This window comes from Pavona decussata, unplaced genomic scaffold (assembly GCF_977016875.1).
Source record: "Pavona decussata unplaced genomic scaffold, jaPavDecu1.1 SCAFFOLD_229, whole genome shotgun sequence".
NCBI lineage: Eukaryota > Metazoa > Cnidaria > Anthozoa > Scleractinia > Agariciidae > Pavona > Pavona decussata.
In genome coordinates this window covers 37674-64226 of record NW_028145634.1, presented here as the reverse complement: position 1 = coordinate 64226, position 26553 = coordinate 37674, and the positions used below count along the sequence as shown (strand labels likewise).

General features: G+C 38.3%; 3 protein-coding genes and 1 pseudogene across 4 annotated transcripts in view; all 4 read left to right on the top strand.

Annotated features, from left to right (window-relative positions):
* Positions 1 to 26553, top strand: part of LOC146458721 (putative skeletal organic matrix protein 5) — a 54204-nt pseudogene that overhangs the window by 23122 nt on the left and 4529 nt on the right. The gene's annotated exons all lie outside the window — the stretch shown is intronic.
* LOC146458724 (putative skeletal organic matrix protein 5) lies at positions 765 to 7040 on the top strand. Its single transcript, XM_085090372.1, has 5 exons — positions 765 to 905; positions 1606 to 1746; positions 2335 to 2377; positions 6088 to 6214; positions 6285 to 7040. Exons 1-5 carry the CDS (start codon positions 821 to 823, stop codon positions 6801 to 6803), a joined length of 915 nt encoding a protein of 304 aa, XP_084946498.1. The 5' UTR covers positions 765 to 820; the 3' UTR covers positions 6804 to 7040.
* On the top strand, positions 12899 to 17567 carry LOC146458723 (putative skeletal organic matrix protein 5). The gene is made up of 5 exons (XM_085090369.1): positions 12899 to 13043; positions 14699 to 14833; positions 15531 to 15573; positions 16473 to 16599; positions 16893 to 17567. Exons 1-5 carry the CDS (start codon positions 12923 to 12925, stop codon positions 17409 to 17411), a joined length of 945 nt encoding a protein of 314 aa, XP_084946495.1. The 5' UTR covers positions 12899 to 12922; the 3' UTR covers positions 17412 to 17567.
* Positions 22733 to 25731, top strand: LOC146458722 (putative skeletal organic matrix protein 5). The gene is made up of 3 exons (XM_085090374.1): positions 22733 to 22770; positions 24841 to 24967; positions 25037 to 25731. Exons 2-3 carry the CDS (start codon positions 24869 to 24871, stop codon positions 25553 to 25555), a joined length of 618 nt encoding a protein of 205 aa, XP_084946500.1. The 5' UTR covers positions 22733 to 22770; positions 24841 to 24868; the 3' UTR covers positions 25556 to 25731.

The window sequence follows — 26553 nt, the reverse complement described above, 5'->3', positions numbered from 1 at the left end:
TGTCTTGAATCCATTAAAAAAAAAAGATTTTATAGCAAATAAACACTAATGACTGCATTAGATGGACAGGAGCGAATCTAGGAAAGAGATCAGGCCTGGCAACTTTTGGACATATGTATATACTTTATTTAAGGAAAAACGAAATTCAAGTTCTCCTCACAGTAGTCGAACCTATAGTCTTCTTTTTTGACAAGCAACTGCGCCCGTAAATTTTTTGAATGTTTATGCAATCTGAATCAAGCGAAAATCGTCTTTTGATCAGTTAAAAGCAAAGTGAAAAATATGAGAGGTTGACAAAACCCAAGTGCTTTTAGTCATCTTCACAAGGCTGCCGGGCATCTCCAGTTGATAGTGTTTTTAAGTTAGCTTTTGGAAACGTTTAAAAGATCTTTCCGACGCGCAATTACGTTAAATTAGACGTGTCCGTTTTAACTGACCAATCAGATGCAAGATCCTAAGAGGCTGTCGGCTTTTACGTTCGTGAAAGCCCTTTGCTTACCACAGGATTTCCATTTTATTGTTCACTTAAAAGTGATCCAAAAGTTGTCATAATGATGTCTGCTAGTTCGCAAAAACAGTCCTTCTTTTCGTAGAAATTTTTTTTGATCTTATCCTAGACCAAACAGATCTCGAGATGTGGAAACCTCCATTACTTACACCATGAAGTACATATGAAGATCGCCTTATATTTTTCTGCTAATTAGACTACTTTATAGGCTGTCAAGAAGAGCCGATACTCTCAAATAACATCAGCGGCGTTCGAACACACTTTAAAACACCAAACGTTTTACAATAAACTACCACTAGCTCACTGCTTGCGATGGCCGTTACGAAAACAATGTTCCTTCTCCTTCTGATCTTGTTTCCAGTGACTGTGATGGCAAAACAGCCTGTTGGGCCTGAAGGTAAAATATTGAAATTGAACATTTAGGTACGCATAAGCTGAATCATTGGTTAACTGCCCAACGACTTGATAATCCAAGCCATTCGAACATAACTGCCATAAAACTTTTCGGGCAGGAATAACACCACCAGAAATCCTTAGTGGAAAAATTATTTGTTCTTAGCGAAATATATAAAGATTATATGAACATGCTATGGCTGTCTTAAGCAGAGAACGAAAAATGACGATAAACGATCATTAAATTTTACACCCCATATCAGCTGTTGCCCATGTTAGGCTTTTTGACTGTCCTAGAGCCTTAATGTCACATTTCAGTCAGTTTTTCTGTGACTGATAAGAGGAGGCGAATCTACTCCATGATATGTTTGCAGCAACGGACAATATATTGCCTAAAAGTTTTTATGTTGAAATCGGTCAAAAATAGTATATTTGAAATGGGCGCTTCCTCGACCGCCAAAAACCAGTGTATTTATTTTTTACACAAGAAAGGGCTAGTTATAGTGACGCACTACGGAAAAGGGCGAAACGCTTGCGCCGTTACTAGTATTTGAGCCGCATAGCTTACGACAGCAGGCTTCAACTATTTTGCTTTGCCTTAAAGGATCAGTACTTTACTGAAGGATCGAGAAGTAGCTGAGCAGAGTGTTTTGACTGTAATCATTGGGATGTTTCTTACAGTTTGCTCTAAAAATTGTTTGCAGCTTCCCCCGAGGAAAAGAAGGTTGTCGATGCGATCAACAAACAAAAACATGAAATTAAGAAACAAGAAGAATATGTTAAGAATCTAGTCGACAGAATAGCGGCAGAGATTGAACGCGAGTACAAATGCTTTGAAGAACCAGGTAGGCACTGAGAAGGTACAGACATTAATTTTTAAGCAGAGTCGAGTTGTTTAAAACCGCGACTAACTAGGATTTCTTTTTCTCTTACTGAAACGCATTTCTCTAATAGACGGTTTGACGATAGCCAAAGCCCAACTGATGTAGGACCAGAATAATGTCCTGGCCTGGCTGACTTAAAAATAATGCAGTCAACCACTTACAACATTGAATAACACGCATCCAGGTTACTCAGGCGTGCCTTGAACAACCAGAGCAAAAATGAAAACTGTACTGTAACGGCATATGACAGATTAAAAACTTGCTCAGGGAGAGGACATTATCTAGAACAGAGATAGATCATAGACGACACGAAATTCTTTTCGATGATGAAGGTATAATCGTATCGCTATTTTTCCAACTCCTTTTTTATGCGGGGGAGGGAGGGAGAGGGCTTCTTTTTGACTGAGAAGTGTCTTGTCGCTCTTTGTTTTTCCAGTCTGAGCCTAACAAGAAATGTTTAAAATTTTTTAAATTTACGTTTTACATTTTGATAGTTACCTCATATACGTGCATCTAATTGAAAGTAAATCCAGACAATTTTCTTTGCAGCCCCACCCGCCTCTTCTTGTAAGGAACAGTACGAGAAATACAAGTACGTTTCTAAGTTCTTCCAGTTATGATACTAATGTTCATGATTTATTTTTCACTTTTTATTGTGTGGAGAAAATTAATTACTTAGCGCCAAATGTGCCTAGCTGTTACGGTCTTTAAATCTTAAAATATTTGTTTTTCACCTGAGTAGCTAAGGGAGCGATATGTCAATCGTTGTGACTGCACTGAATATTCGTTCGAAGACTACGCGAATAAACTTCCAGTTCCATTGTGTTGCACCATCCGATTCACCGGGCAGTCAGAATACCAAAATGACTTTTGTTTTCAGCCGTACTGTTGTAGTCTATTTCAATAATAGTATTCTCAGAAACACAGTATTCATGTAGAGAATTTTCTTTTCTTTTTAAGTAGTTTAGAAGTTTTGGAGTAAATATTTAGATAAAGTTTGCTTATTAGGAAAAATGTTAATGATTTTACTCGGTACTCGGTGACTTCAACTCAAAGGTCAAATCTTGGTGACAGTTTAATTTGCCTTCTCGATCTTGTCATGGAATGTCTGTTTATAGGAAACTCCCTCAACTCTTCTTCTTTATCCTCTGTAGTATGATTTTCCGCCCGTAGAGATTCACGTCTAACTCTCCGGTCTGAACCTGTAAACCCTTTTTAAAGTTTCGATACCTTTTTGGTCGTCACAGATGACAACACAAATATTGTATCGCTCGATTGGTATATTTTCTGCATTGCGGAAAATACTTTTCACGGCTTTAAGGGCGCTGAATATTGCAGACATCTGAAGTTGTGACCAAGGAAGTCAGAGCATGGCTTGATCAGAAACACGTTATCAATAAACAACACCGCAACCAAAGTCAACAGAAACTTACACGACTACAACGTACTACAGACAAAAAACGACACAAGACAGACGACAACTGGGTTAGGAATATTTCTTCCCGTCCTTAAGACAAGACTGAAACCCAGGTACTCTCCTACGGACTGAAACACTCAGTGAAGCCTAAACACATACCGACTGAGGCTATTGTATCTAGTGTTGAGGCGGTTCTGTCTCGTCAGAGAGAACTATCAGAATTGGCCAAGGATAACATCAGAAGTAGAATTGCTTCTACTATACAATCATCCTCCCTAACTGACAGTAACTTGACTACAAGCACTGAAAACAACAAGCACTGAAACGACTGAAAACTGACGAAAACATCGTCATACTCCCCGCTGACAAAGGACGAGTGACTGTTGTTATGGACAAGATAGACTACTACGACAAAATGGACACTCTAGTTAACGACAAACAGACATACGAAGAACTGAAACGAGACCCGACGCCATCCCTTCAACGTAAACTTAACAGTAAACTACTTGACCTTAAGAAAACTGACGTTATTGACATACAACGTTACAACAGACTGAGGTGCCGCGTACCGCAACCACCTAAACTCTACGGACTACCAAAACTACACAAACCTAACATACCCATGCGACCCATAGTCTCGTTATGTGGGTCCCCGACTTACGAACTATCCAAATACTTGACTACTATACTGAAACCGTTTACAAACGAATCCCGACACAAACTGCAGTCCACCGAGACCTTTATTGACGCCATCAAGACGGTACAAATACCTGACGACTACAAACTTGTGTCTTTTGATGTGAAATCACCGTTCACCAGTATTCCACTTCAACTGGCTCTAGACTGTACTGCTACCGCCATCGAGAACTCCACGACAAAACTGCCACTGCCTACAGATGACTTAGGCCCAGTTCAAACGCCGAACTTTTCATGAGCCGAACTTAAATCAAATTAAGGTCGGCCCAAATCACGAAAATCCCGCCTTTTGATTCAAACGCCGAACTTAATTAGCCGACCTTAATTTACTTGAAGCAAAACCAATCGAAATGTTAGCGTTTTTTCTTTCCTTATTAGTTTTTTTATTTGAAATACTTTATAATAATTTATGCATTAGGTTCGGCTCATGAAAAGTTCGACGTCTGAATCAAAGCCGTTCCAAAGCCGAAATTTCCGGCTGAGCCAGGCGGGAAGAACGGCTGAGCCGTTCCAAATTGAAACAGCCGTTCTCAACTGATTCAGACGCCGAACTTTTCATGTGCTTAATTCGAGGTATTAGGTTCGGCTCATGAAAAGTTCGGCGTCTGAACCGGGCCTTAATGGACTTACTGAACCTCTGCTTAACGTCCACGTGTACACTTCCAGTACAACGGTAAGCACTACAAACAGTTACACGGAACAGCTATGGGCTCACCAGGCTCTGTTGTTGTAGCAGAAATTGTCATGCAAAACATCGAGGAACAAGCCCTAGAAACCTACAAACGGACACTACCGCTCTGGTTACGGTACGTAGACGACACCTTTACAGCAGTACACAAAGACGAAATCGACGATTTTCACGAACACTTTAACAGACAGAACGCTGACATACAATTTACTAAGGAGATCGAAGAAAATGGTAAAATGCCTTTTCTAGACTGCTTAGTTACCCGTAACAACAACGACAACAAACTAAGTACTACGGTTTATAGGAAACCAACACATACTGACAGACTACTGGACCAGTCATCCTACAACCCTACTTCTCACAAAGCAACGACTATACAGACCTTAACAAGGCGAGCACAACTGGTTTGTGACTCACCTGACAGACTCGCAGACGAAAACAATTACTTAGACAACGTTTTCAACAAGAACAACTACAACAAGGACTTTGTTAGACGTAACAATTACAAGAACACTGAACCTAACGTCACAAACAACGACGCGACTCCCGTAACAACTGTAACTATACCTTACGTAAGGGGCACTTCTGAGACTATCGCACGGATTCTACAACCCTACAATATCCGTGTAGCTCACAAACCTATAACCACTTTACGACAACTACTGACGAAAGTGAAGGACAAAGACGAACCTAACCGCAGACAGGGAGCAGGCCACTTATATTGGTGAGACTGGCAGAAATTTAAACGTACGACTGACTGAACACAAACGAGCAACTAGAAATGGTGATATCAACAATCACATTGCTGAGCACCATTTACAAACGAACCACAGAATCGACTGGGACTCTGCCAAGTGCATTACCTATCGACAAACTACTATCAACGACTCACTTTGGAAAGCTGGTTTACTAACTTAGAACAAACGCCACTCAACCGTTGCCTACAACTACCTGCACCATACAAACGACTTATTGACAACAACAACGAAACAAACAAACAATAGACATTTTACTAACAATAGACCCACGGACTTTTTGACTAACAAAAGACGGATCGAAACGCACCAATCACTTTTTACAGTCTTCACAGCCAATAACATTACGGCTTACTGACAAACGACCAATAACATCTGGACTTCGTTGACCAATCAGGTTAACAACCATTGACGTATATACCACCTACTGACGTTCCACAATTCACTTGACTCTGAAGATGACTTCCTCTCAGGTTGTCGAAACGTCAGTCAAAGTCACCACAAACAGTCCTTCTCAGGACTACTCTTACCCGGATGAACATAATTTACGTACTTATGACATGACTCCTGGGTTCAAACCATTTACAATTTTATTGTAAATAATTAACCCTTAACTGTTCAGGTGAGATTTCACCAGATTCCGAGAGCGAAAACTCTGACAATTAAATAAATAAATATACACAGTAGCATTTCTCTGTTTTCTTTTTTGATTAACCGAGTTCCGATTCTCTCTACTTAAATGACAGATCAGTTAAGAGTGGCGTGTACACGCTGATGTTTGGTTCACATAAGATTCCTGTTTACTGTCACATGGAAAACTTTGGATGTGGAGATGGAGGATGGACGCTGGCCATGAAGATTGACGGCAAAAAGGTTGGCATATTTCCGTTCTTAGCCATCTAGTGCTTATATTAAAATTAATTTTTCCACTTTCATTTTTTAGAGAACTTTCAACTACAGTTCTCAACTCTGGAGCGACAGAAAATGGTACAACATTGCAGGACGGAGGACTGGGCTCGATACACAACAGACTAAGTTGCCAACTTACTGGAACACACCATTTACCAAGATTTGTCTTGGAATGAGGATCGGCCATCAGATAAAGTTTGTTGTCATCAGCGAGCGCGCCAAATCGCTGTACTCATTGATCGCTGACGGCAAATACCGCGCCACTTCGCTGGGTCTGAACACGTGGAAAAGTCTGATTGGCTCTCAAGCCTCTCTGCAGACCAATTGTAAAAAAGAAGGGTTCAACGCCGCATGTAGCGATACTTCCAGTTCTAAAGCAAGAATCAGTATCCTTGGTAACGAACAGAGGACTTGCAGTACCTGTGACTCCAGAATCGGGTTTGGTACTGAAGGATACCCTGATGACTCCAACACGTGTGGAAACGAGGCTACATACAGCCCAGATAATGGAGACCAGAACATCCAGGCCATGGGGTACATCTTGGTTCAATAACAAAGAACTAAACTTTGCATGAGGGCCAAATTATACATTTCCAAAGATATAATTGTTTTTTTCACTTGATTACAAGATATACAGACTGTTTAATTATGTGCCTTAGCTAAAGCTTGCTTGCAGACTGATGAGATAAAGTAGATCACACCGAAAACTGGGGATCAATTTTGTAGTTCAGCGCTCTTGTAAACTAATGATTAAAGTCATGGAAAATAAATTAAAATGGCTAAAAATTTCGCAAGCTTTTTCCCTTATTTCGACTTAAATACATTTAAAAGCAATTATTTTTATAAGTTTTTTACTAAGATTGCTAAGTCCTGAAAGGAAATTTTTCGTGGATGTTTTATCACACTCACGGGACACTATAGTGAAATATCATTTTGTTTTGAATCTGTCGCTAGCTTTTATGTCTTCTTCCGTTGGCATCACTTCAACAAATTGTACTAAGTAACAGCGCCTTACAATCGAGTCTATTGATTTCTTCTACAATAATTACTTCTCGCCAAAAGTCGGTTGATCAAAATATTTCGTAAGAAGATCGTGAGAATTAATTATCTGATCACACAGAAAAGTTACACATTGTGAAAAAGTTCGAAGAGCATACTTTAAAAAAAAGATGAGAAACTTGCCCGTAATTTTGAATATAGAGACTAAGAGGAAGATGAAAACTATTTGCTCGATAAGAACGAGCAGAAACGCGAACTACTGAACGTATTCCTAGATTTTGAGGCTCAGATAACTGGAAGGCTGAAATGACTGCTTCTCTAGTTTTTGATCCTTATAAACGGCAGGATAGGGGCAGATTGGGGGGGGGGGGGGGTCGAAGTGACCACTTTCATCCCTGTATTTCAAGTGGTATTATGCAATCAATCGTTCTGTTAAAATCCTCTCACAGTCTGTCCTCTGAAACCTTAACGTTTGGTCCCAAATCCTTCCAGGATGCTGTAAAGCAGAGTTTCTACGAAGGTGAATTTTTCATATGTGTGTGTGGGTGGTGTGTGTACGTGTGTGGAAGAGTGGAGGGGGGGTGGGGGGGTTAGATGACTCTTGCTTGGGCTTCTACATTTTCTGGATCCACACCTTGTAGATGTTTTAACAATGGAAAATAGTGGAAAAGCTTTTGAAGTTATTGCTAGATTTTGCTCTATGAACAAACAAACAAACAAACAGAAATCTGATGAGGTTATCGCTAGATTTTCCGCTGACTGTACAACGGAGTACAAGCCAACCAGGATAAACCATTAACTTATTGCTAGATTTTGAGCAATAGAATTGATCCAATTGAGCAGGAAAACAACTGAACTGAATGCTATTTCAGTTTGAGCGAAAGAAACTAGTAGCAGTGTTGATTGAACTAACTCCAAGATTTTCAGCTATCATAGACTCCGCTAAACTTACTGGCTAATTTGAACTTTTGAAATAAGCAGGAGAAGAAAAATAATATAATCTATTGCTACATTGTGATCTACAGTTACGAGTCGGAGATGAAAAAAACTTGTTGGTACAATTCTGGCCAGAAATGTTGGGATGATTTCCAAAACTCAACACAAATCGAAATACCTCCCCGCTCCCATGCAATGCTGCCATGTTGCTGTGTTTATGTACAGTCCGAATGATTTCGTTAAATATCCACCATTAGCCACCTCCAACTTCGGTGAATAGTTGTCAGTTATTTACTGTTTGGATCCAGAAAGTGAACCAATTTGTTTGCCTTGCACCAAGGCTAAAAAGGTATGCAGCATTACCAAGTGGTTTGGGCGCTGCTCTTGAAAACGGGAGGTTGCGTGTTCACAAGCTGGTGTGCTTTGCAATCGTAGCGACTATACTACCTGCCCATAAGTAGCCTGTTCGTGTGCCTGGATACCCTGTGCTTAAATAGGACGCTTTGTGGTGCGATCTCGTACTCAGAGTCCTCAGGATCTTTGGCCAGCGGTTGATGACCAGGAGAGAATAGGGAATTCGAAAAAAAAAAAATATTTTGATTGGTTGCCTTGTAACAGGTTGCATTGTAATACTCAGAAATCCCCCTGTCTCTCCTGGCAAGCAACTGCTGGCCAAATTTATCCTGAAGACTCTGGGTACGAGTTGTTTATTGGTCTGAACGAAAATTTTCGACATGACACACTGTAGTGATTCAATTCAAACCTCTCTCAAGTATTATAGCCCCTATTGCGGTGATATGAAAACTGAAATATTCACCAATATCTCACTAATGATTTCACCAATCATTTTCGTAGAATGGCGGCAGAGATTGAATGCCAGTGCTCTGAGATCCTGGTAGGTGTTAAAGTCCATCATTTTCCCCCAAAAAGAATTTCTCAATTTGAAGCTATGATATATTTCTTTAACTTAATGGAGATGTTGGGCTGTCAAATATTCCAAGATGAATTTTGGGCTTTTGAAGATATAACGAATGCAGCTCTTCAACTAAGACGCGGTGTGTTCTGTCGTGAATTGTAATACCGTCGTGAATTGTAATACCTGTCGTGAATTGTAATAACACTTGTCGGGAATTGTAATACCTGTCGTGAATTGTAATAACAGTTGTCGGGAATTGTAATAACGTACCTATCGTGAATTGTAATAACCTGTTGTCGTAATTTGTAATAATCCGAGCTGTCGTAAATTGTAATACCACGTTGTCGTGATTTGTAATAAGTGTTTAGAACAAACAATTACAATGATGGTAAAGTAATGAAGACAGGCCAAACACGGCTCCTATTGGTCGAGATAGGAAGAATATGACCTTCAAAGCTAATCACTGCCATTGCTCTTACGAATACGTCTTTCAAAGATCTCCCTTTTCTGTACGAAAGTAGTGTAGATCTCTCTTATCAGAGGCTGATTTTCTATCAAGCGCCATTTACTCATCTGAATGGTTTTTAGGTAAAGCACAGAAGGGCTATATTCTACAACAAACGGCAAAATGTTTTTGCGCGTTTTTTGTTTATTTTGTAGGGCCGACATTCTTTCGCTGATATTGACCATCCGAGAGAGTTTTATCTATGAGGTTATCGGGGTAACCTCTGTAGCGTAATCTCTGTTTGAATAGAGTGACGTTTTCTTCAAATGTTGTTTTTGAAGATTTTGTTCTAAGAAGTCTTCAAGGAACTGTAATTTACAACCGAGTGTCAAGTACACTCTGTTTTTTTTTTATAAGAACCTTTTTTTATAAGAACGTCGAGGCTGAGATTTACCAAAATTTTAAGAACGTATTAAGAACATTCTTCAGGCTGAGAGTCGATTAAGAACATTCATTTTTATTTTGCTAATCTGTATATAAAATCAAGGTTTTGTATAACACTAACAATGGTGACACACATCTCGGTTTGTCATAATCAGCAGTTCTTGATACCATATCTCAGCAGGCAATGCACTTTGATATTAAGTTTCCTGGTCACGTCCGCATTGATTTACTGAAATACATGTAGTGTATACCATGTAATTTAAGAACATCTTAAGAACGTTTTCAGCCTCAAATCGCAAAAAAATATAAGAACGTTCAGCTGCAACTCCAAAATTAGACGTTCTTATAAAAAAAACAGAGTGTATGTAAGTGACTCTCATATAATGAGACAACACACTTGCAGAGCATTTTAAAAAGAATGAGACTTCCTTGTCCAAATGTATTCATTCACCACTCAAGATCTCTTTCGTATTTTTAAAATACTTTGTTATGAAAAAGCGTATTTTTGTCGTATTTTAGAAAAGTCACGCAGCTGAAATACGGTCAGTGGAATAATTATTCCCAACCAAGAGTGCCTGACAAATTGTACTGTTCGGGTGTTAAAACCGGCGTTGTCTTACTTCAATTTCAAAGCGTAAACATATGTTACAAAAGTAAGCTAGATTTTGTGTTACAATTTTTTAAAAAATACACATGGATCAAAATAAAGGTTGTTGTTTTTTTTTTTTGCGTCATTTTTGTTATTTTCTTTCGTAATTGTTTGTTCTTAAGACTTATTACAAATTACGACAACAGGTTATTACAATTCGCGATAGGTACGTTATTACATTTCACGACAACTGTTATTACAATTCACGACAGGTATTACAATTCACGACAAGTGTTATTACAATTCACGAAAGGTATTACAATTCACGACAGAACAGCAATGACTTTAAGAAACAAAGAAAATCATTTAAATAGCACATCTTTATAGTAGCCTAGGACATGAAAAACATGATTTACTGTTTGTTATTGCCGTTAATCCATCCAATCTGTTTCTTTAACTACAAAATTGAATATACATTATTGATACTAATTTCTTTGTAAGCAAATACATGAACCTACGCTACCAATAAATGAGATTTTACGAGATATGGAATTCAAATGTAAATTTACACTTGCTCTGGATCACAATTCCTCTCACGAAAGTAGCATTCAAAAGTTTCAAAAAAAAACCTGGAATTTTTTTTTCAGGCTGGACATTTTTTTGTAATATTATTCCGTTAGTGACACAGGCATATTCGGAAAAAAAGAAACACGAATTCTTCTCGAGTTTGTGACCTTCTTTTGTGACAAAAAAAAAAAAAAAACGTGCTGTAAATTTTGTAAAATTCAAACATTCAAATCAAGCTCCAACGCTTGATTACAGAAAAGCAAACTGGGGAAGACGAGAGGTTAATCCAAGTGCTTTTAGTCACCTTTACAAGGCCGTTGGGCAATTCTCCAGTGGACAGTGTTTTTAAGTTATAGTTTTCGACAACTTTTTAAATTGAGATCTTTCCGGCAACTTTATGGCGGTTATCTTAAGTGAAATTAGAAGTGTCCATTTTATCTAGCCAATCAAATGCAAGATCCGTGCAAAGCTGTCAACTTCCACTTACCACAGGATTTAATTTAACTGTTCAATTAACCATCTAAAAATTGCCACAACATGTTATCTTGAGTTTACAAAAAAACAGTCCGTAATTTCGTGGAAACATGTTTGATCTCAGCATAGACTAAAGAACAACAACAACAACAACAAGAACAACTTTATTTATTTCTATTAATTTTACATTAAGTTATTTGCTTAATGCTATCCGCTAATAGCTTGCAACCTACTCAAGGTGGCTAGTGAAAGGAAACTTGACAAAAAACGTGCTGGCATTAGTTATAATAATACGTATTATTACAACAGTAAGTCTTCCCAAGTTATAATTAATATTATTAAAATGATAAGTCAGTATTCCTACGTTCCAATGAGATAACAGATAAATGAGTTAAAAAAGAAAAGAGGAGAACGAAGTGACAAGTTCCACAAATTTAGTTATCTTTAGATGGACGTCTGTGCTTTTAAAGTAAATTCACTTTTTGAAGTAAAGTGTGTTGGTCAACATTAATGCGTTTTCCTTCTTTAGGATCTGAATGAGTGTCTGACGGATCTTTCTTTTAAATTATCACATTTAAGTTGTGTAAAGTGTTTCGGTATACTCTTTTTCTTAAGAACGTTCAGGCTGAGATTAACTAAAATTTAAGAACATTCTAAGAACGTTACCAAGGGTGAGAATTTGTTTAAGGACATTTTCATTTTAATGTTTTTAAAATAAACAGTATACGGATAAAATGATACATGTTAAACTTCAGTCTATACAGTTTACTCGAGTACAGGTCAGCCACAACACGGCATGTCGCAGGCGTGAAAGGACACGACAACAAATTTAACGGCACATTTAACGGCACATGCTCTTTAAGTGTCTTGATTACGTTCGCATAAGAACATCTTAAGGACTTTTTCTGGCTCAAAGTGCCTAGAAATAATAAAATAAGATAGGAACGTTCAACCTCAGCCCCAAAATTAGACGTTCTTATATAAAAAAAAGAATGTGTGGCGCAGCACGCTATCCAGCAAAGAAGACTTTTGTATTTCTAATCTCGAGCGACCAATGTAAAAGTTTTCGGCGGCAGATGTTTGGTGCTATCTCTCTCGAGATGTAGAAACATGAATTACTTGTACAGAGAAGTACATATGACAATCTTCTTAAATTGTTTTTCTACTAATTAGAATGTTTTATAGGCTGTCAAGAAAGCCGATGCTCTCACATAGCTGGTCATAACAGTGACAGCCGGTAGTGGCGTTCGAAAAAATTTTAGAGCGAGCAACATTTACAACACGCTCCTCTTTGTCAAATCAATGAGAAATTTTAGACTGACTAGCTCACTGCTTGCGATGGCCGTTACGAGAACAATACTCCTTCTCCTTCTCATCTTGTTCCCAGTGACTGTGATGACAAAACAGCCTACAGGGACTGAATGTAAAATCTTGAAATTGAATATTTGAGTCAAAATAAGCTGTATCATTAGTTCATTGTCCAACGACTAAATTAATCCCCACCAATAATATAATTGTTTTTAAACTTTGCGGGCAAGAAACATTATCACCAGAATTCCCTAGTAGCGAATTTGTTTTCTCTTGTCGAAATATACTGATCATATGAACATGTTATGGCTGACTTATAATTAATTAAGAGAACGAAAAATGACAATAAACGGTCGTCAACTTTCACACACCGGATTAGTTGCTGCCCTTTTTTTTCTTGACTCTCCTGGAGCCTTACTGTCACATTTCAGGCAGTTTTTTTTTTTAATTTTGGTTTTCCCATACCTTAAAAAAAATAATAATTAATAAATAATAAGTCTGGCTGAAATGCGGCTTAGACAACATGTGTGGTATGCAAACTTAATTACTGTTTATTCTCATATTTCGTTTGATGTCTAAACCAGTCATGAAGTTCTTTACAAATCTTGAAATTTAACCACTTTGTGATCAGCGCGATAAGACGGAAATATTTGCAAAGTTTCCAAAATTAAAGGTGGCTCTGATGCCCTTCCTAATTTCTTTTTAACTTTGCAAAACGTTATGTCTTCTAATGATGATTACAATTTAATAGTTGACAATAATGGACACCGAGCTCACTTGCGAGTTATAATCACTTAAAGCTCAAAGTTAGGTTGTTTTGAACAGTTTATATGGTTGCTATGGAAACATGTTAACTCGAAAATGACGAAAACTTGTTTAGCAATGGTTAGCCAATTCTTCTACAATTCATCATCATAATTATAGCATCAGCTAATAAAGAGTTGCAGTAAAAGCGTATACTTTAATTGTAGGGAAGTGCTGGAAACCATTGTGAGCCACCTTAAGCGCTCATCCTTAGTATGCGCACGTGTGTCCTTAATTAAATATTAACCAGCCTCTAACCAGTGATAAGAAGTTAGAAATAGTACATAACTGATAAAAGGAGGTTGAATCTACTCCATGTTTGCAGCAACGCACTATATATAGCGCTGTTACTAGTATTTGATCCCCATACACACTCGATTGCAAAAACGTTGACACCTAAAAAGCAGAAACCGTGAAAGATGAGACCCAACGGATTTGTGGGTAGTGTTTAAATGATGACCTCATTTCCATAATTAATAATTTACCATTCTCATTCATTGCAATAAAAAAATACAGTGCTGATTTAATTCTCCCAAACAATTTTCTTCCAAATATTGCTGAGGTTCACTGCCTGTTTTGAACTTAGGCAAATCGCAAATTGTATATCACTCAAATTGGCTCTTGTTGGCCAACTTGGAGACTTTAAGGAAAGCTGGACGGTTTCCATCATTCACCACGCGCAACTAATTTTGTTCATCAACCGTCGTACGAGAATAGAATATTATCAAATAGATTTAGTACACTTATACCCATAAAGCCATCGGGTCTCATCGTCCATGGTTTATGCTTTTTAGGTGTCAACGTTTTGGCAATCGAGTGTATAGCTTACGACAGACTTCAACTATATTCTGCTTTGACTAAAAAGGACCGGTAATTTGCAAACTGATCGAGAGGTAGTTGAGCAGAGTGGTTTGACTGTAATCATTGAGATGTTTCTGACCATTTCCTCTAAAAAAATTTTTACAGCTTCTTCTAAGGAAAAGAAGGTTGTCAATGCCATCAACAAACAAAAAAATGAGATTAACAAAAAAGAGGTAGATGTTAAGAATCTACTTGATAAAATAGTGGCAGAGATTGAACGCGAGTGCTACGCAGAGCCCGGTAGGTATTAAGTTCCATCATTTTTTCCCAAAACAGTATTTGACAATTTGGAAGCACCAAGTGGTCTGAAGAGCCAAGTAGGCAATAAGAAAGTACAGAATTCAATTTTCAACCAGAGTCTAGTTGTTCGAAACACGGCTAACGCCAAATTGACTCCAGGAGAAAGGTCAACTACAATTCTTTTTCTCCTCCTGAAAAACATTTCTCTGATAGACGGTTTGACGGAAGCCTTAGTCCAATTGATGTAGGAGCAGGATAATTTTCTGGCCTTTATGATGACTTGAAATTAATGTAGTCGATTAATTACAAGATGGAGTAACACCAATACTCCTTACCTTAAGCCTGCCTTGAAGAACAAGAACTAAAATAGAAACTGAACTGAAGGATGTGTAACGGTATATGACGAACTAAAAACTTTCGTAAGAAAGAGTCATTATGGTTTTTATAATAGTGCATTATTTAGAAAAAACTTAGATCATAGAAGACACGAACATTCGCCTGGACACAGTAAACTATGGTTTGGATGACGATATCGCCATTATTTCCTTTATTTTCGGGGAAGGGGAGGTGGCCTTTTTGACTGAGAAGAGTGTTGCCCCCTCTTTGTTCTTCCAGTCTGACCACACTTTTAGTTAATTTATGTTTTATATGTTGATGATGACCTCATATATGTGCATAAAGTCAATTGTCTTTTCAGCCCCACCGGCCTCTTCCTGTAAGGAACAATACGACAAATATAGGTAAGTTTCTTACCTTTTCTACTATTGTTGATGATTTAATTTATTAAACTTAATTGGGTGGAGAAAGTTAAGTAGTCAGTGACAAATGTAAAAAGCCATAATGGTCTTGTCTAACTGAGTATCTAAGCGAGATATTTCTGAACCGATGTGACATCACCGACTATTCACTGAAAGCGAAAGGACTTTTAGTTCGATAAATCTGCACCAACGTTTCGAAAGTAACACAATTTTAGCTATGGTGGCGCGGAATCTTGGAACAGATTACCTCACGATTTACGGCAAAAGGAATCACTTAATGACCTTTGTCATTATCTGCACTAGTCTTTTTAGAAAAATGGTAATCATGTAAAGCATTTTTTCCTTTTCAGCTACTTTGTAAATTTTAGAGTAAATTTTTATATATAGTATTTTTGGAAAAAAAAATTTAATAACTTTATTCGGTACGCTCCTAACTCAGAATTTAAAATATATTTATGGAGCTGAAGAAGCAAGGATTTACGTCAGAATACAAGTGAAAATTGATGAAATGGAAAAATTCATATCATGCATCAAAAATAAGAGTTAATGGAAAAATGGGTTTGTACTTAGGAAATACTTGTGAAACATAAGTAAAAAACAATAAATCAATATATTTTGTGGCAATGCAATGTGACATTTAATTAAGCATGATACAGCATGGTTTTCTATGTATTGCTCTGTGTGTTTGTATCAAGTTATCTGTCTAAAACATTTTCGTGTTGTGTTCATTTCTAGTTGGTTGTAGTGTAAAATCGCGTGCAGTTAGTAATAATTGATGTCTTGAGAGTTTTAACTAAATAAAGTAGATGAATCAGAATCGGGGCTTGTCAGTCGTGACAAAAAAGGAAATACCTGTATGAATTGTTATGTTTCCACAACAGGTCAAAAAAGAGTCAAGTGTACACGCTGACGTTTGGTCCACAAACGATTCCTGTTTACTGTCACATGGGAAACTTTGGATGTGGAGATGGAGGATGGACGCCGGTCATGAAGATTGACGGCAGAAAGGTTCAATTCGTTGTAATTTTTACACTGTTTATTTATTATTATTATTATTATTATTATTATTATTATTATTATTATTATTATTATTATTATTATTATTTATTTCAAATATACAAAGACAATTTACACAACTCGCCTATAGCATTAGCTAATCTTGGCGGGCATTAGTAATCGACAAAAATTAAGACTACAATATTGCTGCAATATCGGCACTACAGTAGTCGGGTTATTTGTTTGCTCGTTTTTGTTCTGTTTCAGTTGCTAACAATGACATAAAATGTTCTCGTTTATTTTAGAAAACCTTCCATTACTATTCCAGCCTTTGGAGCAACAAAAATATCTACAACCGGGCAGGATGGCAGACTGGGTTTGATGAAAAGCAAACGAAGTTGTCATCCTACTGGAGCACGTCCTTCTCCAAGATTTGTCTTGGGATGATGATCCACAATCAGAGCAACTTTGTTGTTATTAAGAAGCGCGCTAGCTCCCTGTACTCACTGATCGCTGACGGGCAATACCGCGCCACCTCACTGGGTCGTGACACGTGGAAGAGCCTCCTTGTGTCTGCAGGATCCTTGCAGCGCTACTGTAACAAGGAAGGATTTAACGCTATGTCTAACAGCGGTGGCCATAGCAAAGCAAGAATCGGTATCCTTGGTAATAACGAAAACACGTGTGGAACTTGTGACTCCAGAATCGGGTTTGGTACAGGAGGGTTCAAGGACGACTCCAACACGTGTGGAAACGAGGCTACATGGTATTCAGACAGAGGAGACAGGCACATCAAGGCCATGGGGTACATCTTGGTGCAATGAGCACTAAAACTGGCAAAAGATGTCAATTTGAAATTGCAAATGATCTTCAGAAACCAAATACAGAAGCTTTTTATTATTTTAATTCGAGAATTAATACATTAGGCAAAGAGAACAAAATATATTATCATGTTCTCTTGATTTAGGGTAAAGGGCGTGTAAAACGGAGGTAAAATAAACCATTGCATAAAAGGTCAAAAATGTTTCATGCCTTGATGATTTATTTGTAGTCCCTTATTGCATTCATAAGTTGAAGGGGGACTATCCAAAGTCAACGACAAGAGGGTTAGGACAAATTCAGATGTAAGATCTCTTCGTACTCAAGCGACAGAAAAAACGGAAGCGGAGCTGAGCTGAGTTTGTTGGTCAATGCAGATATTTGGCTGTCAAATATTCCAGTTTTAGGCTTTTTTCGAAATACCGAATACAGCGAAGACGCAGCGAAGAAAACAATTTAAAAAACACATGTTTAAGACTGGCGCACACTGGGGCACATGTTGCACCGACGGTTATCCTCGTCTGACAGGCCCGTTTTTGCGATAAAGTTCTGTTGCATGGAATTCGTTAGTGCGTCATGAACCGGGGACAAAATGAACTTAATTTTCAATGCTGCATCGTGTGCACTGTTCTGCAAAGTGTATCTGCTACAAAATAGAAATGAACATATAAAAACGCCCCATTGGATATTCATGACCCTTTATTGACAGTCAATCGAGATGGCGGCTTTGGAGGATGAATTTATTGAGGTAACTTCGTGGAGCGTGACCACCACAAAACTGCTAATTTAATTCTACAAAGAAAACCTTTGCCTATGGGATAAGGATCACAAGGATTATGGAAAGAAAATTTTCCACAAAAAGGTCGATTCCTTATCTCGAAAAGTTGGAAAAGGGCAAAGCACCCAACACTCTTGATCAGGTTAAAAAAGGATGGCGTAGCCTGCGAAGTTCAACAGTCCGATTCATAAACAAGACTTTTCAGTAATTTCTGGGACTTTAAGGCCTCAATCTGGTTCGTATGCATCTTGCGACCGTCCCTGCAACAACCGCCCCCAATGGTACACACGAAAGGGATTACACCTTCAACATGTCTACGTAACTTGTCTTCTAGTGTGTGCTGGCCTTTATAGTAGCCTTGTAGATGTAAACCACGATTTACTGTTTTTTATCCAAGTAAACGTAAATATAGAAATGCATCAAGCTTTACGACGATTATTGCTACGCATTAGCCAAGCCGGTTTCAGTGTTTACATTTGTTCTCGGGAATCGATAATATAGCTTACACTGGATCCCGAATTAACGAAATTTATTGCGAAGCCAACGTTTTAGCTTCCTATTGTATCCATAGCCTTCACCCAGGCAATTGCCTTGAGTCCCTAAAGTTGATTGAACGGGTTTTTTTTTTTTTTTTTTTTTGTATTTCTCGTAGTGAAAAGAACAACAATCGTAATGTAGCGTTCTCCGTTCCAGTATTTAATCAAATTACTTTGGAAGCCAAAAACGAATACGCGAATGAACAGGGAACACCAGTTACCAAAATAAGAAGTCAATGGGAGGAGTTAGCAGACAGCACATCTGCTAGTGTTTTCTTTTAAGAATAACCTACTGGAGTTCGCTAAGTTGATTTTACGTCCTTGTTATTTGTCCTGTAATGGCGGGTTATGGTGAATTCATGCACTATACGTAAGTTATGAATAATTTATGATTTTGATTAAATTCCAATGAAATTAATATAAAGTTTACAGCTGATGTAGCGAATGAAATAGACCATTCCCGAGTTGCTGTGAATCTTATTTTGTAAACGAAGCTAAGTACAAAACTTTTGATATGAAAATTAGTTTTCTTTGCATATGAATGAAAACTACTTTTCATAATAAAAGCTTTGCATTTAGCCTCGCTTTCATAATGAGGTTGACGGCAGCTCGGAAATGGCCAATTCAGTCCACATCACGAAAACTCGTTCATTGCGCATGCGTGCATTTACTAGTCAAAAATGCAAATGATACCAGTCAGTCGTGAGAGTTACATCTTCTCGACCAAATAAAGTTTTGCATTTGTTTATAAATGTTTCTAACAGAGATTCTTATGTCACTTTGGATTTCAAACAAAACTGGAGTGGATAATTGCCTTAGATAATTCCGGCGCACAGGATCATGCAAAGCATAGAGAGAAATCATTATTTTTCTTTTTTTCTGTGGCTAAACGACACGCTTAAACAGCACTTATGCACATTGCCTTCCCTTTTCTTTGATGATTTGAGTCCACTTGAATTAAATATATACAAAACTCGTACGCTGCGCGTAAATGGAACAGTGCTGTCTTCCGATTATTAAATTGAAATTGTAACAAGCGATCTTGTGAAAAATTTAAATAATGTATTCCTTGCCAAGAGGAGTCCAATTAGCTTTTCAATACTCAAGCAAGAAAACCGTACAGCTAAACACTTTTGTATTTATAACAATAATACCAGATCAGAGAGCTTGATAATTCTGAGATATGTGGTAAAGCTTAAACGGAAAGGAAAAAAAAAAGAAAACTATTGTGTATGTATAACAGCTTAACAGCGTTTACATCACTGCCGCTACTGCTTTTGGCCGAGAAAATACAGTTTGTCTCGCAGCTTGTTAAGAAGATTTCTCAATAGCCACATAGAGCTCGAGGGTATATGTACATAGTTTACATAACTACCATGTGTTTATGAATTCTTTTGTTTTAGAATCAGTAATAACCTGGAGGCTTTTGTGTTTATGAGGAAAAGAATCCTGGCCATCCTTTCTAACCTTACTGCAAAACGTAACTGAGTAGCCACTAAGTAATCTTCTGTTTTAACTTAAAAATTTTCCTTCGAACGCTGTTGAATTCAGCTGTTTTGATTCTATGGGAAATAGATTATATGGCAAATAAACAGTAATGACTGCATTAGATGGACAGGGGCGAGGATAGGAAAGAGGTGAGGCTGGGCAACTTTTGGGCATAAGTATCTTTTTTTTTTGTTTTAGGAAAAAGGAAATCCGAATTCTCCTAACAGGAGTCGAACCTATGATTTTTGTTTCTTACAAACAACTGTGCCTGTAAATTTAGTGAATTTTTATGCATTCTGAATCAAGCGAAAATCATCATTTGATCAGTTACTGAAGCAAAGTGGAGAATATGAGAGATTGACAAAACTCAAGTGCTTTTAGTCATCTTTACAAGGCTGCCGGGAATCTCCAGTTGGTAGTGTTTTTAAGTTATCTTTTGGAAACGTTTAAAAGATCTTTCCGACTTGCAACCTTATGGTGGTTTACATTAAATTAGATGTGTCTGTTTTAACTGACCAATCAGATGCAAGATCCTAAGAGGCTTCCAGCCTTCACGTTCGTGAAAGCCTCTCTTGCTTACCACAGGATTTCCATTTAACTGTTCACTCAAAAGTCATCAAAAAGTTGTCACAATGATGCCTGCTAGTTCGACTCAATGTGTTTGATTTTATCCTAGACCAAACAGATCTCGAGACGGTGGAAACCTCCATTAATTACACCATTAAGTACATATGAAGATCGCCTTATATTTTTCTGCTAATTAGACCTCTTTATAGGCTGTCAAGAAGAGCCGATACTCTCAAATAACATCAGCGGCGCTCGAACACACTTTAAAACACCAAACGTTTTACAATAAACTACCACTTGTCAAAGCAATGAGACATTTTAGACTAACTACTAGCTCACTGCCGGTGCGATGGCCGTTACGAAGACAATGTTCCTTCTCCTTCTCATCTTGTTTCCAGTGACTGTGATGGCAAAACAGCCTGTTGGGCCTGAAGGTAAAATATTGAAATTGAATATTTAGGTACGCATAAGCTGAATCATTAGTTAACTGCCCAACGACTTGATAATCCAAGCCAATCGAACATAACTGCCATAAAACTTTTCGGGCAGGAATAACATCACCAGAAATCCGGTGGAGAAATTATTTGTTCTTAGCGAAATATAAAGATTATATGAACATGTTATGGCTGTCTTAGGCAGAGAATGAAAAATGACGATAAACAATCATTAAATTTTACACCCCATATCAGCTGTTGCCCATGTTATTTTTTTGACTGTCCTAGAGCCTTAATGTCACATTTCAGTCAGTTTTTCTGTGACTGATAAGAGGAGGCGAATCTACTCCATGATATGTTTGCAGCAACGGACAATATATTGCCTGAAAGTTTTTATGTTGAAACCGGTCAAAAATAGTATATTTGAAATGGGTGCTTCCTCGACCGCCCTTCCCCCGAGGAAAAGAAGGTTGTCGATGCGATCAACAAACAAAAACATGCAATTAAGAAACAAGAAGAATATGTTAAGAATCTAGTCGACAGAATAGCGGCGGAGATTGAACGCGAGTACAAATGCTTTGAAGAACCAGGTAGGCACTGAGAAGGTACAGACATTAATTTTTAAGCAGAGTCGAGTTGTTTAAAACCGCGACTAACTAGGATTTCTTTTTCTCTTACTGAAAAGCATTTCTCCAATAGACGGTTTGACGATAGTCAAAGCCTAACTGATGTAGGACCAGAATAATTTCCTGGTCTTTATGCTGACTTAAAAATAATGCAGTCAACTACTTACAACATTGAATAAAGCCGCCGTTACACGTTGAAACTTTTAGCTGAAACTTGTGTGCAACGGCGCTGCGAAACAAGTTTCAGCAGGCGTTGCGCCGTGTAACATGGTCGGTTTCGTGAAACTTTTTCGAACTTCCGTTGAGAGACAAGTTTCACGAAAAGTAGAACCGCTTTCTACTTCTGCAACGGCTCGCAACGGTCGCAGTGGTGAAAAAAAAAGAGTTTCACCGTTTAACACCACTTCGTGAAACTGGTCTCGTTTGCCGTTGCACACAAGTTTGAGTTAAAAGTTTCAACGTGTAACGGCAGCTTAACACGCATCCAGGTTACCAATGCGTGCCTTGAACAACCAGAGCAAAAATGAAAACTGTACTGGATGATGTGTAACGGCATATGACAGATTAAAAACTTGCTTAGGGAGAGGACATTAGCTAGAACAGAGGTAGATCATAGACGACACGAAATTCTTTTCGATGATGAAGGTATAATCGTATCGCTATTTTTCCAACTCCTTTTTTATGCGGGGGAGGGAGGGAGAGGGCTTCTTTTTGACTGAGAAGTGTCTTGTCGCTCTTTGTTTTTCCAGTCTGAGCCTAAAAAGAAATGTTTAAACTTTTTTAAATTTACGTTTTTCATTTTGATAGTTACCTCATATACGTGCATCTAATTGAAACTTTCAATTAGATGCACGTATATGAGGTAACTAAATCTAGACAATTTTCTTTGCCGCCCCACCCGCCTCTTCTTGTAAGGAACAGTACGAGAAATACAAGTTCGTTTCTAAGTTCTTCCAGTTATGATACTAATGTTCATGATTTATTTATCACTTTTTATTGAGTGGAGAAAATTCATTACTTAGCGCCAAATGTGCCTAGCTGTTACGGTCTTTGAATCTTAAAATATTTGTCTTTCACCTGAGTATCTAAGGGAGCGATATGTCAATCGTTGTGACTGCACTGAATATTCGTTCGAAGACTACGCGAATAAACTTCCAGTTCCATTGTTTTGCACCTCCCGATTCACCGGGCAGTCAGAATACCAAAATGACTTCTGTTTTCAGCCGTACTGTTGTAGTCTATTTCAATAATAGTATTCTAAGAAACACAGTATTCATGTAGAGAATTTTCTTTTCTTTTTAAGTAGTTTAGAAGTTTTGGAGTAAATATTTAGATAAAGTTTGCTTATTAGGAAAAATGTTAATGATTTTACTCGGTACTCGGTGACTTCAACTCAAAGGTCAAATCTTGGTGACAGTTTAATTTGCCTTCTCGATCTTGTCATGGAATGTCTGTTTATAGGAAACTTCCTTAACTCTTCTTCTTTATCCTCTGTAGTATGATTTTCCGAGTCGCATTCACATACATCCACCCGTAGAGGTTCACGTCTAACTCTCCGGTCTGAACCTGTAAACCCTTTTTAAAGTTTCGATACCTTTTTGGTCGTCACCGATGACAACACAAATATTGTATCGCTCGATTGGTATATCATTTTCTGCATTGCGGAAAATACTTTTCACGGCTTTGGGCGTTGAATATTGCAGACATCTGAACTTGTGATCAAGGAAGTCAGAGAATGGCTTGATCAGAAACACGTTGTCAATAATTTTTTCAGACTTTCTTTGCAAACTCGTAGTGCGTCCAGGACTGCCACCGATTGTGACAGCGATGACGATGAACTCTTAAAACTTATTCACCAATGCAATTTGACGAACGGTCTACTCATGGAGACAGTACTAACTCCGAACCCGTTGCTGCTCCTGATCAGCCTGTGTTGCTAGACAGTGACGTCCAAACTAAGTCTGATGAAAGGCAAGCAGATCATCATGAACCAACAGATGCCGAACATCCTTGTCCACCGGAGAACGATCAAGATACCCCACCTGTGTCAGTTCCAGAGGAGCTGGAATCAGATCAGAAATGGAAGAAGAAGCAGCACTAGAGCAGGACTCGAGACCAAGCCACCCCCAGCGTGCTCATCGTCCAACACGAATGTTTACCTATAACACATTGGGACAGCCGACCATCTATGGTGTCCAGACAGCTCCATACCCTGTACCTTGGTGGCCCCATCCTTCTTTGCAATCACCTTGGATAACACCAATGTACCAGTACCTAGCACCTTCCTGTTATGGTCCTTTGGCATACCCGTACGTGTACGTGTGGTGCATCCTGATGCAGATTTATTGATTGTCCATTGATTTCGTTGATGTTTTTTTGAGAATATATTAATTACAAACATTTTTCCATTGTGCCTTTGGGAGAGGCAAAACAAGTGCTTTGGTCACGGAATAAAGACTCTGCTATAAGTGTTTTCTTAGTTTTGTTGATAAAATTGTTGACTTGGGCCTGATCAACCCAAAAAAAATGCAGGAGACATACAGGAACAATAAGTGAGAATACAATAGCGAGTCTTAGGAGGGAGGCGAGTACTCCACTAAACATTGTAACAAATGTCTCGGAGGACATTTCTTTAAGTCGGGGAGTGTGTGAGCAATTGCATGACGTAGAGATGATGTAACCAAGCTCGTGGTTTTAGCGACCGCGTGCGATAAGGTTTTTTCCTATCATCGGTGTTGTTTATTGTAAGGAAATGTAAAGCGCATTTTGCGGATCGGTACAAACCGAAAAGAATTAATTAAAGACAATCAAGTTGTGGAAAAACTGTTGTTCGTCTCGGGTAACAAAACGCCTTACTGTAAATAATTAACCCTTAATGTACAGGTGAGATTTCACCAGATTCCGAGAGCGAAAACTCTGATAATTAAATAAATAAATAAACACAGTAGTATTTCTCTGTTCTTTTTTGATTAACCGAGTTCCAGTTCTCTCTACTTTAATAACAGATCAGTTAAGAGTGGCGTGTACACGCTGATGTTTGGTTCACATAAGATTCCTGTTTACTGTCACATGGGAAACTTTGGATGTGGAGATGGAGGATGGACGCTGGCCATGAAGATTGACGGCACAAAGGTTGGCATATTTTCGTTGTTAGCCATCTTGTGCTTATATTAAAATTAATTTTTCCACTTTCATTTTAAGAGAACTTTCAACTACAGTTCTCAACTCTGGAGCGACAGAAAATGGTACAACATTGCAGCAGGGAAGACTGGGCTCGATACACAACAGACTAAGTTGCCAACTTACTGGAACACACCCTTTACCAAGATTTGTCTTGGAACGAGAATCGGCCATCAGATAAAGTTTGTTGTCATCAGCAAGCACGCCAAATCGCTGTACTCATTGATCGCTGACGGCAAATACCGCGCAACTTCGCTGGGCCTGAAAACGTGGAAAAGTCTGATTGGCTCTCAAGCCTCTCTGCAGACCAATTGTAAAAAAGAAGGGTTCAACGCCGTATGTAGCGATACTTCCAGTTCTAAAGCAAGAATCGGTATCCTTGGTAACGAACAGAGGACTTGCAGTACATGTGACTCCAGAATCGGGTTTGGTACTGAAGGATACCCTGACGACTCCAACACGTGTGGAAACGAGGCTACATACAGCCCAGATAATGGAGACCAGACCATCCAGGCCATGGGGTACATCTTGGTTCAATAACAAAGAACTGAACTTACCATGAGTGCCACATTACATCTTTCAAAGATGTAATCGCTTTTTTCGCTTGATTACAAAATATGCCGTGTGTTTAATTATTTGCCTGGCCTTGGCTAAAGTTTGCTCTCAGACCCTAATGAGATAAAGTAGATAACACCGAGAAAAAAAAAAGGAATCAATTTCATAGTTCAGCGCTCATGTTAACTGATGATTAAGGTCATGGTCAATAAAAATGTTTAAAATTTTAAGAGTTTTCCCTTATTATTTCCCCTTATTAAATAAGACTGGAGGTCGTGTGTTCACAACCCATCGTTCGTACGACCTGCCCCTAAGCAGCGTGCTCTTCCGCCTGGGTACGCTGTGGCTAAATGAAAAACTTTTTTGGGCAATCTCGTACACACAACTTCAGGCTCTTTGGCCAGCGGTTGGTCGGCAAGAGAGACTGAGGAACGCAAAAAAAAAAATAATAAATATTTTCATTGGCTGCCTCGTAACAGTTTCCATTGTTCCAACCAGAAATCCTGCGGTCTCTCCTGGAGACCAAACGCTGGCCAAACTGAGCCTGTGGACCCTGGGTACGAGATTGTTTTTTTAATTTTTTGGCCGGGCTGAAATAAAATTTTCAACTTGACACACTGAAGTAACTCAATATATTAAACTCCCTTTCCATTAAGCGCCTATTTCGGTGAGATGAAATATTCACCAATATCTCACCAATAATTTCATAGAATAGCAGTAGAGATTGAACGTCAGCGCTCTGAGAACCTGGTAGGTGTTAAACTCTATCATTTCCCCCAAAAAGAATTCCTCAATTTGGAAGCTAATGGAGATGTTTGCCTGTCAAATATCCCAAAATGAAGGTTAGGCTTTTGAAGAAATAACGAATGCGCTCTTCGACTAAGACGCAGTGACTTTAAGAAGGCAAAGAAACCAATTTAAATAGCACATCTTTAGAGTAGCCTAGGAGATGTAAAACATGATTTCCTGTTTTTTTTTTCTTG